Source organism: Sipha flava, unplaced genomic scaffold (genome assembly GCF_003268045.1).
Source record: "Sipha flava isolate LNK unplaced genomic scaffold, YSA_version1 226_pilon_pilon, whole genome shotgun sequence".
NCBI classification, from domain to species: Eukaryota; Metazoa; Arthropoda; class Insecta; order Hemiptera; family Aphididae; genus Sipha; species Sipha flava.
Window position 1 is genome coordinate 674,296 of NW_020272861.1, and position 19,821 is coordinate 694,116.

General features: G+C 36.8%; 1 protein-coding gene across 3 annotated transcripts; it reads left to right on the plus strand.

Moving 5' to 3' along the window:
* The first annotated feature begins 1,695 nt into the window (after nucleotides 1–1,695).
* On the plus strand, nucleotides 1,696–19,774 carry LOC112683448 (hemocyte protein-glutamine gamma-glutamyltransferase-like). Of its 3 annotated transcripts, none has more exons than XM_025554499.1 (14): nucleotides 1,696–1,862; nucleotides 11,065–11,285; nucleotides 12,146–12,270; nucleotides 12,328–12,460; nucleotides 12,779–13,005; nucleotides 13,277–13,451; nucleotides 14,279–14,533; nucleotides 15,064–15,226; nucleotides 16,543–16,640; nucleotides 17,646–17,812; nucleotides 17,905–18,028; nucleotides 18,680–18,840; nucleotides 19,181–19,311; nucleotides 19,439–19,580. In XM_025554499.1, exons 2-14 carry the CDS (start codon nucleotides 11,093–11,095, stop codon nucleotides 19,578–19,580), a joined length of 2,094 nt encoding a protein of 697 aa, XP_025410284.1. In that variant the 5' UTR covers nucleotides 1,696–1,862; nucleotides 11,065–11,092. The 3 variants fall into 3 exon arrangements, with proteins under 3 accessions (XP_025410284.1, XP_025410285.1, XP_025410286.1); XM_025554500.1 differs by having other exon boundaries at nucleotides 1,696–1,850; XM_025554501.1 differs by lacking the exon at nucleotides 1,696–1,862 and having other exon boundaries at nucleotides 11,093–11,285; nucleotides 19,439–19,774.
* Nucleotides 19,775–19,821: the final 47 nt, after the last annotated feature.

Genomic DNA, 19,821 nt, shown 5'->3' on the forward strand with positions numbered 1-19,821 from the left:
CCAAATCATAAACGTTACAGTCTATAATCATACAGAACGAAACATTACGAGTGTAGGAAAATAGTCGAATATTTCAATAAATCAGTATCATAACATTCAAATAACATGTAATTATGGACGTTATGTTGAATCATTTCAATCCAAAAATTGAGCAACGTGATCTTAGTACCGTGATTCAACGAGACCTAACTGGTGTGTATTTTTTGCAGGGAGTTCAGCTAGGGGCATATTTAGACTTACTTCTAGGGGGGGGGAGGTGACTCAAATTTTTTCTTTAATTCAGGCTCAAAATTTACAAGTCAAATTTAAATATTAATGTTTAAATCGAGTGAATCCTTAATATTTGTGGTTTTTTTTTTTTTACCTAATATCGGATCTACTTAGAATCGATTTTGTGTAGTTCTTTTTTAACACCTGTCTGTGTTTTCAAAGTTACGCTTTTGTTTTATTTGATTTTTTCACTAAGTATGGACCCGACAAAAAGCACAATTCAATATTTACAGACATGCGTAATTTGATTTCATTATAATATGATCCACATTAAAAAAATGTGTATCTCACATATTAGTATAATCAATTTCTTAAAAATGTATTCAAGGGGGTCGCCCCCTTCGCCCCCCCCTTAAAATACGCCCCTGAGTTCAGCTGGACCGTGGTTCGAAGAGGAACGTTTTTTCGTCGGTCGTTTTGTGTACAGTATACCCGGAAAGTATGACGACTGATTGATATCTTTTGAGAGTTTTCGGGGGTAAAGGTAAACTAATACAAAATTAAGTGATATCCTAAATTATTTAGACAGAATGTTAACTCTTCCATGAGACTATGTTCATTACTGGAAGAGATTTATTGAATAATATCGATTTCTGAAAAATAAATATGCTATAACTATTATTGTTCACTATATCTCTATGGTACAGATAATCAAATTTAAATTAAATTAATAGTGTATAAAATGATGGTTTTTTTATTTTTAGTTTTTTGACTGTATTTTGAACAGAACAAACTTTGAACGTGGTAAACCGGTTTAAAATCCGAGCCCTACCAATAATACAATAAAATATGACGAAAAAGTACGGTATCTAAAAATCGGTCATGATTTCTTGTATACCCGTTATGACTTGGCTCGACAGTCGTTCATCCGAACAGGTGTAAAAAGTTGTAGGCGCGATAGCACCGATTTTGTCGGTTAATTCAAAATGACATTCGCGCAGATTGGAGTTCGCGTTCGGATCGGTTTTTTCGCCGATGATTAACGCGCAGCCGTCGTACCGGGAAACTTTGAGCGGTGACGAGCGGAATAAAAAACGTCGCGCGTAAAAAAAAAAAAAACCCCGACAGTGACCTTAAAATAATCGTGCGGATTTCCGTAACGCAATAAAAAAAAAAAAAAAACCTCGCCACCCACACGTGCGCGATTGCGTAACGAACGATAATCGTGAACGACGACGATGATGAGAGCGTTCGACGAACAATCATTGGATGACAAACGAATAGAACGACGAGTGACCGACTGGAAACGCACGTGCGCGCGTAAACGTCGCCGGGGGAACAGCGACAATTACGTACGCGAACGCGCGGAGGTCGTCCGTATCGGTCGGACGGCGGTGTGGGTTTTTTTTCTTACTCTCCGGACGGAGTAGGAACGAACCCGGCCCGGGCTAGGTTATCCCGATAAATACCGGATCCCGTGCCGTGCCCGTCGCATACCGGTCCGACAGTCTTGACCCGTCCGCACGTCTCGCAGTAACGCGCACGTGCACCGCCGACCGTCATCGCACCACCGCCGCCGCAGTCCGCCGCTGCAGCTGGCCCGACACAAGCATTCCGCTACGCGTTCGTCCACGGCACCGGTACGTTTACAGGTAAACGTTGTTTACATTTTTTTTTTCCTTTTTTCGGTTTTTTCTTCGACGTCGACTCTCGGGGACCCGGGTAGTTAGCCGTGGAATTCACACGTATGATCGTGGGGGGAGGGGGATGTTCATCGAAACGAAAACAACGGACGAAAATCATAATCTCACTATATTTTACCCGCTAGGGCGGAGTAAGCGCCCGCCTTAGGATCACAGTCGTTTAAGGAGTCCTGTGAGAAAACTATATTTTTTTTGTATTTAACGATGTCTGTATTTTATTTACGAGCTCTTGGGACAAAACTCGTTATGAAATACAATATATGTTAATTTTCAAGTGCCGTATGCGGTGACAATAATAAAATTATTTTGAAAAAAAAAAATAGAAATAATATATTAATTCATTCATTTTTCTTGCAAATAAAAAAATTTAATAAACATGGTCTTATAATAGTTGGTTATTATTAAATCTGTTTTAATCATTGGATAGTAATATTAATGACGTGTGTAAAAAATAATTTTGTAGGGCCCACAAATGTTTGATCCGGCACTGTCTCGACGCATCAATCGGTTCGGATGATCGTCGTATGTTATCGTAATTACATAAAGTTTTCGTAACGGCCTATTTTTTTTTCCGAGTCCGCGTGTATTTTACACAACGCGTTGAAGAAAAACGATAATTTTTCACCGGCAATGACACTCTTCTCCAGTTGTCGAGTGTACTCCACAAAGCTTTTATTTTTTATCTTTTCATTTTCAAAAACAGATTGACCATGTAGTTCCGACGAGTGTTTGAATAACAAAATACGACAATGAATACAACGTTGGTTCGCGAGTTTTCGATGATTTTTTTTTAATTTCCTTTTATTATAATAATCTCGTTTTCGGGCGTACTTTTGAGCTTTATTGATTTTAAACCATATCCTACGTTATCCTACGTGTTCTGGACAGCTAAAAACGTATACTTGGTTTATTTCTTTGAAAATTTCAGTCTTGAATAGAATGTTCTTATCACTTTTCAATTCCTATGAATTCTTGAACTTTATAGTCTTCAATAAACGAGCGATTTACAAGAGTGAATTATCGAGCTAACATAATTATAGTACGTACTGAAATGATATAGTATTCATAAACTAAAATAAAACATTTATTGAAAACACATCTCAATCATCACACGAAATAATTATTAGTGTAACGACTTATATAATACTTATCGCTTACACATTGGACTACATTTTTATTTTTTATTTTTATCGAACAGTTTTATTTTAATTTACGGCTATTAATTAATAATTGTACATGTTCTTACCATGTATTTTTAATACAATAATGTATTGATATGTGCGTTTTTGAAAATCCGATCCAAATGATATGACACAATTAGTTGTACTTGACACTTGCGTTTCGCTATTTTCCACACTAAAAGTTTTCACATTTCTTAACTTAAATAAATATATATATATATATAAATTCAATCACATAGAGGAAGCGTGTATGTTTAATTGCAAATAAGTACATATTTATCATTGAAAAATCCGTGAAGTAATAAAATGTATTGATTAAACATAATAAAACGGTACAACATTGATAAGATGATTAGATTAAAAAAATTAAAATTAAATAAATTATTATTATTATATATATATATATATATATATCTAAAACACGTAAAATTAGGATAGGTCTTAGCAGCATTAATATTAAATGTGTTTAGTTTCTATTAGTTATTTATCTATTGAACTTATCTGAAATTAATAATCGTTTCTCGTTCTCTGTCGTGTTTTCATTTCACCGTCGTCTAATCCGTATTAATTTTCCTCGAGAGTCTATCGACAACAATAGCAGTGGGAATTGTATGGGACCTGTTAACCGTGTACACGAATTTGTGTAATTATTAACACCTAAACATTTATCCAAAATCGGATACGGATAGACGTGATTAATTACTAAAAATGTTAACGAAATAATGTTGAGGGTCACTTCGCTACGCAGTTGATTTGTACATTGGATATATATATGTATATAGTTGACCTAGCCTAACCGCGATGTTTTAGTAATAACCACACGTGTTCGTGAGCGTTTGTTTTTGACTATACCTATACAGAATGCGTCATCGGAAAAGTTTTAACCAAAGCCGACGCGATCGCGAACCTGGAAAAACGGTGCAGGACGCTGTTTCGGAGCATTATTCGCTGAGGTATTTAAACGAATATATTTGAAAAATGTGATACACCCCTTTCCTTTCGTAGAAAAAGTAAAATCTAAAATATTATCGTATATAACTGTAATATTATAAAATTCATTCAACAATATTATCGTGGAGTAAAAATATTGTTGAAAAATGTACGAATACCTATAACTATTTTTCGTCTTCCTCTTGCAATTGTCTTGGATTGTCGGTTGCAGCGAACCACACAGAAAAAAATAAGTGATATCACGTACTGTCAAGTCTTTTATTGAAATTTTTTCCGCCGTCTGATGTTCCTAATCAAGTCAAATCAGGCCCCTAATTAAATATTCGGTTCGTCGGGTGCAAGTTTCACTGTTAACTAGGACTTATTGTACTACATGACCGTAACAGTCAATCATCGAACAGTTTAATATCGTACAGGCTCACAGATATCGAATTCGACGCTACCTAATAGAATATTAGTACTATCGCTTTATTAAAATGTCAATTCTACTCGTTGAAACGGTCACAGGTGAGTGTTATTTTTCAAAACGAACCAAGTAAAGGGGATAAATATTTTTTTTAAGTTTCGGTCGAAAATCCGACGGGCAGGAGCGAGGACATGTTTTGAAGTGCGATTAGTTATGGAATTCACGCACTGTTTTCACCGTCATCGGTTAATCCGACACCGAACTCAAACTAGTCGTATGCCATACACACACACAATATACATTTATATATTCGTACACACACTGCGTACGTTTTCATGCGTTAAGGCCGCGTACGCGATTCACGCGGTTGTTGGCAGCGTACACGCGCGTGCCGCGTAGAAGCCAAATCGCAGTCCGATCGCCGCGCGCGCTCGTCTCCGTGCGCCTACCCGATCCGGTCCTTGAACTACTTGCGGACGGACTGACGTTACAGCGAATGCGATACGACTGCGTATACGATATGCGCGCGCGATCCAAACGATTCGTTTTCCGCGGTGCGACGTCGGTGAAAAACGAAATACTGTTCGAAGAAATATCGCCAACATCAGCCGCTGCGGCGTTCAGGGGCGGCTCCAGAGCCTTGGTTAGTGGGGGGGGGGGGGGGGGGAGAACAAGTTATTATTTTTCAAAATCTTATAACAAAAAGAACACAACAGTTCAGTCCGTACAGAAATGTGTGCTACGCAGTTCATGTTTTGAACATTATAAAATAATAATATCATAGTATCAGACCGTAATATATTTTATTTATAGCCTTATTGGTTCTACATAATATAGATAGCAGGTACATCGTATACACGATAGTATATCATATACTTGTGCGTGTCTTATAGTAGTCCATATTATAATATGCATTTTTTGTTAACAATATACATTTTTTTATAAATACGGTACGGGCTTGGAGGGGCCGCGGTCCCTAGGCCCTCCCCTGGAGCCACCCCCGACAGCGTTATTGTTAAAACAACGGGTGTGTGTGCGTATACGATATTATTAAAAAGGATCACAAGCGACGCTCACGGACGGATGTCCTTTGATGGTGTAAAAGAGCCCACGACTGCGTTTCCAGATGACAGTACAAATATCATCGCCCAAATAATCACGTCGTCGTTTACGGTTTAAGGAAAATTCGTACTGCAGAACATCAACGCGTAACGTAAACGACGTGTTGTCGATGGCTTAGGTGAATTCCTTGATGAACCGGTTTTTTTTCTCTCTTATTCGACCTTCAACTGTACACCATTACAACCGTAATAATATATTATATACGTGTATGGTGTTTTTTTTTCATATTTGTTTCCTTTCCCAACGCACGTCAACATATAGGATTGACCCTTTGTAGTAATTATACAAATCGCTCGAAATCGCGTGCATGCACGCGCACTCGTTCTGTATGCAACAATATTGCAACGTGTTTCGCGTTCGAACATCCCCGTTCGTGTCCGCCCGTCGTTTTTCTCCGATTTTCCTCTTACGCACGACGAACGATGTGTTGAATATTATTTCATAACCACCAGACAGCACTATAGTCTATGGTATTACGATTAAATCCTCATTCGACTCCATTTTCCCATAAAATTGATCGCCCGTTGTTGCCAAATCTACCGCTCACCGGTGTTAATGTTTTGCCAACAATTTTGTTTTGTAAATTGTTTATCGATTCCGATAACTGAAAACGCTCAAGCAAAATTTCATGGGGCCATTTTCACGCAACTCCCAAAGTTTCTTTGAGCGGTAGCACTCGAACTGGTATCGATACCTTTACAATGATTGGCAAACTATGTTTTCCAAATCAATGTTGGTGCTTCAAGCACTCCAAAAATAGCAAACTTCGTACAGCTCTCGACGTTTCGATTGATTTCAAATTGATGGCCGAAGAATCTATGAGCTCGAACAAAAATGCCGGTACAACTACACGGTTGGTACATGGGTCGAAAAATTAATATAATTAAAAATCTCAAGTCGATAAAAAAACATCGTGAGATTAGTCTGCAACGTACTGCGAAAGACTTTTCCTCTTACACACCTGTATCTATTATTACCATTAATTTGCTATTCAATTCAAATTTAAATAACCAGTAAAAATTACAATAAAACGTCAGTATGCGATGTGGCAATAAACCTTTTTGTGAAATCGTAAATAAACAATGGTTTTAAATAACTGCAAATTAATAATGTTTAACATTAAAAAAAAAAAAAAAAAAAAAATGCAAAACGCTGCATAATACTCGCTCCCTCCCAATTTCAATAAATATTATTTATAAATTTACCATTGCAGTTAAAATATTTAATATCACAGCAGAGCTACCTAACTCATTATCTTGTATGGGATACTGATTCGAACACTGGTTACATGAACACTGTACAGTTTTTGCAACTAAAATCACGATTTTAAATTTAACACGGCTTACAGGAAATATATAATTACTGTGCCGTGGCGAGCCGATTATGTTTTTTTCATGTCGATATAATTTTTTTTTTTTTTTTTTTTGTTGATATTAAATAATATTATCATCGTAATAATGTAATAATTATAATAACCTTTGTTGGTTTGTTATTAAGCCGTATTAACAGTTCCTGATATCAATTTGTGATTATTTTTATAACGAACAGGTATAATGTCTAAAGCTGATTGAATAGTTTATCGAACGCGATTATAATACCTGTAGTTCCTATTCGTTGTTTTTCTTGAGCAAGTCAGCAAATATCGACTTCCACGAATTTGTATACACTTGATCAGTATACATAACATTATATTCGAACTTATTGTTCACGTATCAATAAAGATAATCATTAGAAAAAATACTAACAGGAATTATTTCTTGAACTACATTATTCTAGTACTATACACAGTTCACGTATACCAATATATACCAATAAACAATCGATTTGAACATTCAATAAAATTGATAATAATAATAACATAACGATCGTTAAATTATTTTATTCTCATTCTCGCCTCGTCCTTATGATCATTCTTGGTACATGGTTTAATATTTCCATCTTGTCGTATTAACGCCATTTCCGAGATCGTTTTTCTCGAACGACATCCTGTTCCTCTGTCCCTTGGGAAAACTTAACGACGAATCGCCTGTTTTAACCATGTGAATTCAAATATTCTGATCCTGACAATATGTACAATTTATTTATTTCTCGCGTACCTACCTCGAAACTTCGTCCGACTGATATTTTTTTCAGAAAAATCTTCGCTCGACTCGAGGGTGCTTACTAAATACCAATCGTTTCGATATCTCTGTCGGCTGCCGGACAGCATTAAACCAGGGACTACTACGTGTACGAACATTTATCCCTGCGTACACAGACATTACATTATTACATTGTGTCGCGTTTCGTTAAATTTTATCTCGAAACGCAGTCATCTATCATATATTCGGGCGCCGGTACAAGCACGATCTACCGAATTTTGGTTGTTTTATTCGAAATGCAAACAATAATTAAATTTGATTGGCCGCGGAACATTAACAGTGCAGCAGCAGTGGAAACGCTCCCAGGACATCATATGTACTTCAACCGCTGCTGCGTCGTCTAACGCGGCAACTGTACCCATGATAAGTACATGAGATTCGGTGAGGGCTAGCGGTCGATTTCGTTCACTCGTGCCCCAAGTACGACTATTATGTGCTTTACGACTAGCGTATATATCGTGGTCGTGGTTACGTTTCACTAGCCGTTGACACTCGCCACCTTAACAACATCGCAAACATCTTTCGGCCCATCGATCAACATCGGTTGTCTACAGTCTTTGTGATGCCAAAGCCCGTTCTAAGGTCGACCACTTTTTCGAAAAAAAAAAAAAGATTTGCTATGAGGCCATACGGATTTACTCGTTTACGAGTCTGTGTAAGATCTACCTGAAAAAGTTCACGGTTAGGCCACCAAGTATTGGAACTGATCGACCGCATTCTTAAAACTTGGGCGCCACCGTGTACCGTTACAGAATACTCCCGACCGGTTTAAAGGTTTCGAAATCACATCGTTTATATCCCAAATTAAACGCCACCCGTCCACCTATAAATCGGCTGAAACGACGATCACTTTTTGTTATACGTGTTGCAATTGTAGGAATATATGTCAATGTTATAACCTAATCAAACGATCGACACGTCCAACAAGCGCGGTGACGAGTAAACATTCGATTTAAATATTTATTTTTTTTTTAACATGACTTTATGATTGCACGCAAAAATTAAATGCATTTCGATGCAATCGCTCGTGTCGGTAGACGATGTACGTTTTCATACATCAATACACGTCGAAAATGGTAGACGACATCGGCAGCAGTACTATGTTTATAACGTATTTCGAATAACACATGTCAAAGTGCGGTGCCGGTAAACAAAACGTTGTTTTCATCGGATCAAGATCGGAGCGTAGTATGCAATCCTTCCGTTTATTATTCTCCTTGCGCTTTCCGTTTGAACACTTACAACCGTATGGTTTTATAGAAAATGTCAATATTATTAAAAATGTTCAGCACAATTGACAGAATTGGATTAGGATTTTTCGCGGAGGTAAATCAACTTAACATGTACACTACAGCAGATTATATAAAAAAAAAAAAATAAAAAATAAAACATGTTCTTACTATGACGATCTACGTTTAAGCATTCATTATGCTGTTGGTAAATAGTTTTGATAAAAATAATGTTTCTCTAGTCGAAATAAATATAAATACACGAAAATCTATTACAACTAGAGCTCTCGGTTTGGTACGCGTATTGATATACACCACATATACACGTAGTCCGAACATTAAATAATAATATGTAGGAATACCCGTGTATTATATTGTAAATATAAAGTGTAAATATTCAAAATGTAAAAAACTAATTATAGGTACTTATTTATATTTTTTCATTAATAAAGGGTTGTTTCTGATCATGAATTTGATAAATATATACATGTATTTATAATTTTTAGAAAAATCAACTACGAAATCTATAATTTATATTATTATGTATGAATCTAATTTGTATATTTATTAAAAGAATTAAATTGGTCGTATTCATAAGTTATTTTTATAGAGTTTTTACTGTAAAATATGTAAACAAAACTCAAATTAATAGTTATTCGTTTATTATTAAAAAAAAGTTTCCTATTTAAAAATTAAATTAAATTTGTGTTTATGTAAACAACAATGGGGGAGGGGCACATGGGGCACGTGCTCCTATTACCCATCCTTGTATCCACCATTGATCATAACGTACGGACTTTAAATACACGAGTACACGGACTCTAAATACACGTGTACGCGTGTATTTTAATAACACGCACTTTAGCACCGTTTCTATAAAAACACGTACGGAACGTGTTCTTAAACACACGTGAAATGGAGACCCCTAATTACAACCAGAAAACGGTTCTCGCAAACGGTACGTTATGCAAGGTTATGTGTCGGCCGTTACCGACAAAATCTGTTCACCACGGATTATAAAATGGTATTCGTCCACGTCATGCTGAAACACTAATATTTTATCCTGGGCACGTACGCATCCCGATGATTTCACTTGCAATGAGCAAAGCGGTTTCTCGGTTCAAATAAATACCGAAAAAGTAAACAACGCGAAAACTCGGTGAACGTTATGAGACAATTACATACTTTTGAAACGATTTAAAATCGAACCCTAAAATATGATTGGATGCTACGAAAGATTTCTAAATCCCAAGAACGTTCACGTGAATCCACTGCACTTTGAAACACTGCAGTGCATACGCATGCGCAACACGTATAAATTGTTTTGGAACAAAAATAAATTATGAATTGCGTTGCACATACATTTATATGCCTGCGTGTATATATTATATATAATTACATATTTGAAAATGTAAACGGCATAAGTTATTAAAGCTGCATATCTAACAAACAGAATCCAAATTGATTATTATTTTCGATATCCGCCAACCCCATTATAATACAACTTTTATTGTTGGCAAAATATCAAAATTGACATTAATTATGCTACTATACCTTCACCCGATTGTGTCACGTATTTTCTTTGATCTAATATGATCACGCATGATTTAATTAACGTTGTACTAAGTCTAAAAAGCAAAAATGTGCGTCACATTTAAATTAAAATAACCATTTGGTTATTTGGATATAACGCTAAAATGCTGATTTCAATAGAAAAATACAAAATCATATAACATTGTTAAATACAAAACTGATTTTTAAATCACCAGAAAAAATCACTTAATAACAACGTAAATGATATTTTATATAAATATAAGAATTTTTAATCTTGTACTTGAAAAAAACAATAAATATTCCTAATCAATATGACAAATACATATTATATATATATATATATATATAGTGTACATTAAGTCGGCCGATTTTCGTTTTTTGTTCCCAATATTATCAGATGATCAATGTTTTGCCTTATTTTTTTTTTGTTTTGCGTGATAATTAGATAAACCTCCAATAAAAAATGCGAACAGCATTGATTCTTCCGAACGTGTTTAATATGTACTTATAGGTAGTGCACACACTTCCTGTCTCTTTAAACACTTCAACGGGATTATTTGATTACAGAAACAGCGTGGACACACATTAATTTATCATGGCTCTCACGGTACTTTCAACTCATTTGTACCCCTTGGAAAACGCGTTGGAACATCACGCAGACCGTTTCGAGCTGCTTCAAGATGGATCGACGGCCATACTTCGCCGTGGTCAACCGTTTTATTTGGGAATAAAATTTAACAGACCGCTGGACAAAGTTATGGATATCGTCAGAATTGTTTTTGTGACAGGTGAGTGGTGGGGACGTGATCCCTTTTATCATATAATATTTTAAATGTTTCTAAAGCGAACGACCAATAATTTTGGTGCTAATTTAAAAAACATATTATTATTATTAGTATTATAATAATGCGCTACAATTTTTTTTATTTTTTCATTATACAAATAACACACACTTCTGAAATCTGTAAAATTATAGGACCATCACATCCGAATACTCAGCAAATTAATTTTATTCTGCGAAAAGTAAATACGATATTACTAATTTATGTTATCAACATAATATTAGAACAGTGGAGTAGACATAATAGTAGACAGTGATATGCAGATAAGCCGGCATATATTGCACGACAGCGAGTAAAATTCATTTATACACAAACCAATCGCTTTGGAATTCATTTATCTGCATTTGCCTTATCAAACAATAGTAACGACTCATCCAAATATGTACTATAAAATCAACAGACGTGTTATGAGTCTATAATGACGTTCGTTCGATATGTGAAACCGTTTATGGATAGGTACTGCAATATTTCTTTTTTTTTCTTTTTTTTTTTTTAATATATTTGATAACGGTTAAGCCCGTACAGGTAATACTACGAGCAAAGCGACGATTCTCGGCCCTCTCAACGTCCGAATATTGCTTTCGAATCGTTAATCATTATATACAACATAAACGATATACCTCGCGCATTTTGAACCGTTAGCGACCAGTTTGTTATGTACCTAAGTAAACTCACACGGGCGCAATGAAATGAAGTTTTTCGCAGGCTTCCAACCCGCTATCTTTTGTTGAGTTCTCGGTCTGCTTAAATGGCGTTATCAATTTTAACGTTCGCAACCCGTTAGTTATACATGGTGTTTTACGCAGGACCTGCCCCGGCTCCGGCCAAGGGCACGAGCGCCGCACTGATCATCAAGGAGAAACCCGAACTCGTCCAAGATAAATGGGACGCTCGATTCAGCAACATTACCGGGTCTACCATCACCGTACAGGTCAGTATTCCATCCAATCGTCGAAAACCGTAAGCGCTATAATAACATGATTTTCAGGTGCAAATACCGCCGTACGCACCCGTCTCCGTGTGGAAGATAATCGTGCACACAGCTCGGAAGGGTGCGGCCGGAGTCAATCAACATCAAATTGAAACGCCCGTCTACGTGCTGTTCAACCCCTGGTGTTCGAGTGAGTTATCCGATGAATTTATCCGTCCTCTCCGTCGGTTGTCAACGATAGTAAAATATAAAATAAACGTGTGATGTAGAAAAAAAAATTTTTTAGTAAAAGTTTTTTTTTTTTTTACAATCTCAATTTTATCTATTATCAGACACCTGTCTAGTACAGAATTTTCAGTCATGGAACCTTAACACCTCGAACACGTTTTCAACCAGAGGAGGGGGATTTTCCAATGGATATTATAACAATAACGATTTCGAACGGGTCAAAAAATTTGTAGTAGGTCCATGACGTTCTAATAATTTCCGTTTTCCCATAATTTTACAGGTGATAGCGTTCACATGAATGACGAAGACCAGTTGAACGAGTACGTACTCAACGACAACGGCAAGGTGTGGCAAGGCACTTACAAAGAACCCAAAGGATACCAATGGTTCTTCGGGCAGTTCGAAGCAGTTGTCCTGCCGTCGATCATGATGTTATTGGACCGTTCGTCTATCCCGCACCAGGACAGAGCTGACCCTGTGAAAATGGCTAGAACCATTTCGGCTATCGTAAGTTCATATCCTTTACAGTAACGAGTATAAAATGTAAACAAAAATTATTTGATGTAAATAAATAAACAAATGACACATATTTCTGTGCGTCGAATAAAATTACTCTGCCCCTGATCCATGGCCGTTGTATGAAAATTATATTTATTGTATTTATCACGGTTAAACAGCCACAGTTGTGTCCGTACCGTATGCATAAACTGCAAACGCAGCAAATACCGCAGAAAACTCTTAATAAAAAATTTAATTAAATATCGCCTCGTGTTTGCAGACGAACAATGTAGATGACAACGGTTTGATTGAAGGCAAGTGGGACGGTTCGTTTGAGGACGGAACTAGTCCGTTCGCGTGGATAGGTAGCACACCGATTTTTGAAGAGTTTTACAACACACAATTGCCAGTGAAATACGGACAATGTTGGGTGTTTTCCGGAGTGATTGTGACGAGTAAGTTTAATAGAAAAAAGAAAACATATAGACATTTAAAAAGCTATGGAAGTACTATAATAACACCTCTTTCTAACGGATTCCCTTGGAATCGAGACTGATTTTTCCATAATAAAAAAAGTTTTCGTCTTACAGATTGATTAAAAATGTGTACATGTATAATTTCAAAACTAAAAGTATTTTTAGATTCATGTGTATACTAAATATATATTTTTATTTCAAAAACATAATTTTTTTTTTTTTTATTATGCATTAACCATTACATTTGTAAATTAGAAAAATGATCTGTGATATTCGTTTGTCTTCGATGATTATAAGTAACACGTTCTCGACCATATGTTGTTAGTTCCTATAACTCTGTTTTTAAAACAGCGGTAAAAAACTGTATTAGATCTTCCAATCACGAGATTGCCATTTTTAAATCTTGTACATTAATTTTATAGGGTCCGCTATAGAAAAGTTTTATTGTATCACATATAATATATTAATATTTTGTGATGGACAAATTTTTTTTTTCGAACGCAACGAGTTTTTATATTTTCGTTGAAACGATAATGTTTCCGTTTCCGATCAATGAAGAATCCACTTAAAGAAGATATGTAGTATGTATTTGAAACAAGACGGTGTTTATTTTTAAAATAAGGAAATTTTCATTTTATGGAGAGTCCATTTTAAGGAATGTTTACTGTGTTGAAAAAACCTGAGATACGTCGAATATAAACTCTAAATGGATTCGTATTGTTTTCATTTCATTTTTATCATTTGCAACGTGATAAATGGAGAATCGATGGTACCTAATCTCTAACACCAGTCGGCTTGATTTGCAGTTTGCAGGGCCCTGGGACTTCCGTGCCGGTCGGTGACCAATTACATGTCAGCCCACGACACGAACGCTAGTTTGACCATCGATACGTATATCGACGTGACGGGCGAAAAGCTCAACAACCATCCTGGCAGCTACACGAACGACTCGTGTTGGAACTTTCACGTGTGGAACGACGTGTGGATGGACAGACCCGACCTGGCCCACGGTTACGGAGGATGGCAGTCCATTGACGGCACACCGCAGGAGACGAGCGATAGTAAGTTCTTACGCTTTCCTCGTAACGGTCTCGTTTACGAAGTTGGTCCATCGCCTGAGTTACGCGAGTTTTTAAAACTACAATGCCAATGTTTCACTATTCATTGTGCAAATCTATTTGCAAGTCCGAACTTTCATCCCTGAGTAACGAGATTCGGGCCTACTTCCCGTGGAAGATAACCTAATCCAATTGTTCTAGAACTTCGAACACGGTATCAATCGAAAGCTAATGAATAGATAAAGATTAGCCGTTCTTTAAAGAACATGTGACATCGAACGACGGTGGAAGAACTTTTTTCACGGATGTTTTTCTATTAGCGTTTTAAATCTTGCCCGTGATATCGCATGAAAATACCAAAAATAAACAACAAGATGATTGAACTGATATTATTGTTTCCTTCTCACTTCTCACAGCTTTTCACGTTTATTGTTATACCATAATATGATTTCTAACCACTTACCGAGCATAAGCGGTACGACAAGCGCCATCAACCCGTATAAATAGTGACCGTTTTCATTTTCCCCTCGTAGGCATGTACAGATGCGGTCCAGCGCCCGTCGAAGCTGTCAGGCGAGGCGAAGTCAACGTTGGGTTCGACACGACTTTTGTTTACACGGAAGTTCGAGCCGACATGTGCGTTTTCAAAGAATCCGAAGACGGGTTTTGGGCAAGAGTGAAAACCATACCAAATTAGTAAGTATAAACAAGTGTATGAATATAATATCATATGATATTAATCAAGTGCCAAAGGGTCAAAACAACCACTTGCATCCATTAGCCCGACATAATCGCGTTACCGATATAAAACAAACATAATATATTTTACGTATACCATGTAAATGCATATACTTGCCTTATATACATATAATGTGTATGCGTTCGGAAAACAATAAGTCATTATAATAAGTTTTATGGCGTATACCATATGGAAAGTGCTTTCAGCGGAATCATCGGCCCGAAGTCTGCACTGATTATATTATGATATACACATACACATAATTATAATCAGAACATTACGATTCCGAGTGGATTAATTTTATTTAAAAATCAAAACCCGATAACACACATGTCTGATTCGAATCATCACTGCGTGCTTTAGTTGTAGAATTTCAAGTGATCGTTCACGCGAACATAAATAAAATCACACAATCTGGTTATTTACATTTTTAGCGCATATCTTGCGAGAACTTACATATTATGTACAAATTTTTAATTTTTTCCCATAACACGCCTGAACATTGAAGTATAAACACGAGTAATAATAACGTTTATTATGTGTTTTTTTATGAATATTAAGCTTCCCACTAATAATATGTGTCATTCCACGAACAGAATGATAACAAATTATAATTTTAGTTTATTAAAAAAAAATTTTTATCATGCTTTTATCCTGTTTCTCGGCTTTTCAATTAAATTTTATTTTGTTAACTTGGAGCGCAAATGTACATGCATAAACGCGTGAATTAAACGCAAGCTTAAACGTGTTCACTGTATGTTCCTCCTTAAAATCGTAAGACCAACCGATCGTTAAACGTGCAGTATACGATAAGAATAAAAGTAAAACATCAACATTTACCACGATTTTCGAACACATCTCAATAACGTTGTTTAAAACGGCGAGTTTTAACAATCATTAAGCGACAGGCGACCTTTGTTGTTTTTTAAAGATTTTACATTTATTCGAATGAAAAATCTCGAGTCTATACGATGAATCGGACAGTACTTTCCTGTTGAACAATCATTATCGTTATAATTTCGCACTACGGAGTGCATTTCAATAGGGAGACAAATCGGTTTAACTTTAATAATAATTAAATCGGTGACAAGGTTAGATGAGAAAATTTCTAAATTCGTTTCTATCTCAACTTGGAACGCCTTGGTGCGATTATAACGCCCCCTCCTTTCCCGAAATCATTTACCATTATCGCACGTTATAATATTATAGTTTTAATGATGGTCAGAAAATATTAAATTTAATAAAAACAAATTATATTTTATTTGATTTATAGCGTCGGTAAGCTGATTGTGACAAAAAAAATTGGTGAAGAAGTACTGCCCGAAATCGAGGACATGGAAGACATCACCGAGATCTATAAAAACCCATACGGTTAGATAATTGATTTTACCATAGATATATGTTAAACTCAACACGTGTGTCTTGTTCTCTTCGCACTATCACTGACAATTAAAACCATTCACTAATAATCGCCTATTATTAGTGTTGTAAGAGAAAAAAATACGAGTACCACACCAATAATTTATTCGAAACCGGTAAAAAAAAATGTTTATATCCGGTATACTTATACCGATTATTTTGCTATCAAACGGACCTATGTAAACGTTAACTGCAAGTGATTCAATTGCATTTCGGACGAAAAAAAACCGTGTTTCACCAAAAACGAGTAGTATTTTTGCCCGCCGTACGCTCTACGCGAGTCGAAACATTTACTACTACCGAACACGCATGTTACAATAAGTGATAACACCTATCGGACCCTTAGACGCTTGTTGGGTGGATTTTAACTTGTCCAACAGTAATAATTGCGTAGCTTCGATAAAAACGCGTAAACATTCTTAAAAAACAAATCACGATTTAACAGCCGATTAATAGCCGACGGTAAAATAATAATTCGAAATAGATAAACGCCGCGCAAAAGAGCGGTACACGATAACATGTGTTACTGTGTAGAGATGGCATTGCGGTTAGACGCATTTATTATATATATACTATTATTTACAATATATATATTATCGACGCCATTCTACTGTCAAAATTGGTCTAGCTACGTGGACGTAGCCACTAGTCGTTACAATCGTTCTCATTCAATAATAGAAAGGTGGTAGCCTTGTTGTTTTGTGTTTTATCAAGTTAAATGCAAACGATTAGAGATGACGTCTAATAATTGCGTCCACGTGGGTGGTACCTGCAATCGCGAAGGGGTATCTGTACATAATAAAAGCAATGCCTTTTTGGAAAGCGTCGACTGGATGTGCGAATTATTAAATTGTCTTCCCTGCGAGGAGTGAAGTGAGCAGGACGACACGTTGTTATGTAACGAGACGAATATTATATAGAGAAAAATATACATTAACAGGATCGAATTTTTTTCAGACTCGCCGGAAGACAAAATAGCCGTGAAAAAAGCAATCAAGGTGGTGCCGATCGCTCAGGAGATTTATGACTTGGAAGATACGCAGGTCGAGGATGTCGTTTTCAAATTGTTCGATATCGAAAAGATCACTCTGGGCGAAAGCTTCAAGATCGCAATCAGCGTATACGTAAGCCGACATTTATAGTTTCGCATACCGATCGCAATCGTTATTATCATTACTAACTCGTTACCGTGATTTCACAAACTTTTTCACTGCAGAACACGTCACCGGAACCGCGGTCCATTTCCATCGTGCTGTCCGCGTCATCGATACTGTACACCGGCACCACGATTCACAAGCTGAAAAGAAGCCAAGCTAACATCGTCTTGAAACCCAATCAGAGTAAGTCGCTGTCGACTCGTCCTAGAACTTTTCGTTCAACCGGTTGTTTTCACAACTGTAATTTTTTTTATCAAAATATCAAACTATTCGTAATCAGCTTTATTATAATAATCACGTACGAATCCGTCATTTGAAAACGACTTGCGCTCAAATGAATTCCGTTCGCAGCCGAGTATTTCGTTCTGATCGGTAACCGTGTCGTTTTTTCCACGAAATTGCAGGTTTTGAAATTTGATTTTGCTATGTTACGCATTACGTTTTATGCTTTTTGGAAGTATTTTTTCAAAATGTGTTCAATTTAATTTAATTGTTTTCAAATCAAAAGTTTGGTCGAGTGAAAATATGAAATCGTTCATCGGACGCACGGGTCCACGGTTTGTTAGAGATTTCGGGCGATCGATTTTAACCCGAGCATCGCGCCACTCGTGAGCTACCACGGCTCAACGTTAAAGTGATAAAGCTAAACTAGACGTCGAATTTTTTTAACACTGCAGTTTCTCATGCGATCCGCCGTTGATATCATTTCCGGTAAAAAATTACGAGATCAACGAGCGTCATGGCATACTACACTAACGAAATCGTTATCGTCACATCGATCGGCTGACATCATTGCCAGTACCGTACTTATTAAAATCATACTTGTCTGTTTAGAGGAAAACATCCATACGTACGTGAAACCATCGGAGTACATGAACAAGCTGTCGGCACACAGTCTGATCAGAATAACTGCCGTGGCCAACGTCCTGACCACTGAACAGTTGTGGAACCAAGACGACGATTTCGTAGTGGAAAAACCACAGCTCTCCATCACGGTAAGTGTGACGGCGAAGAACCGCTCTGTCCGTGGAAAAGTAGAAACCGAAACAGCGGACCGAGTCGTAAACGAAAAATTCATTTTTTCCTCTACGAGACGCGCAAAAACTGTTTATGATTAATATGGTAATATTATCCCTGGGCGAGCAGCGTGCCTCGTTTGGAATGACGGTTCGATGGGAAAACTCACAAATAATTTAATTCGATTAAAATTAAAAAAAAATCGCGCGCGGTTCGGCCGATAAACGGTTTCTCGCCTTGTCACACCCTCCCATCGCAGTGCGCACCCGTCTACGCGCGCGTCCTACGAGTCTGACTTTTCTTCGTTTATTATTCCAGCTTAACTCCCAGCCGCGATTGAACCAACCGTGCGAAGCAACGTTCTCTTTTACCAACCCACTCTCCGTCACCTTAACCGACTGCACGTTCAGCGTCGAAGGACCAGCCATTCATCGAGTGATCAAATTCAGGTAAATATACTGCATCGCTGCAGTAACTTGATAGTTCTTCGGCGTCGCAGTACATTATTCTTACTGCTGCTGTTATGTGAACGGTTATTGTTTTAACTTTTTTTTTTCGTCCTCTCTCCTCCCACAGAGACGTTTTGCCCGATGAAAAGAATGTCACCCACAGAGAAGTGTTTACGCCGGAAAAAAATGGATCGCGCACTGTAACAGTATCTTTCAACTCCGCGCAGATCAACGACATCAAAAACACGATTACTGCCGAAGTGTTATAATGACAACGTTTATTGTTGCATTGTCACAATATCACATGAATCGGAGGAAAACCTGTATGAAAATGATAACGTCGAAAAGTTCAAAATTGTTGATCGCAACGAAATGTTCGATAAGATCGGAATAATAAAATTACGCTTTTATAAAACGTACAACGAATATATTTAAATAACACATTATATACTTATACGAACAATAGTTTATATGTACATATAAATATAAGTAGGAAACGTACAATGAATA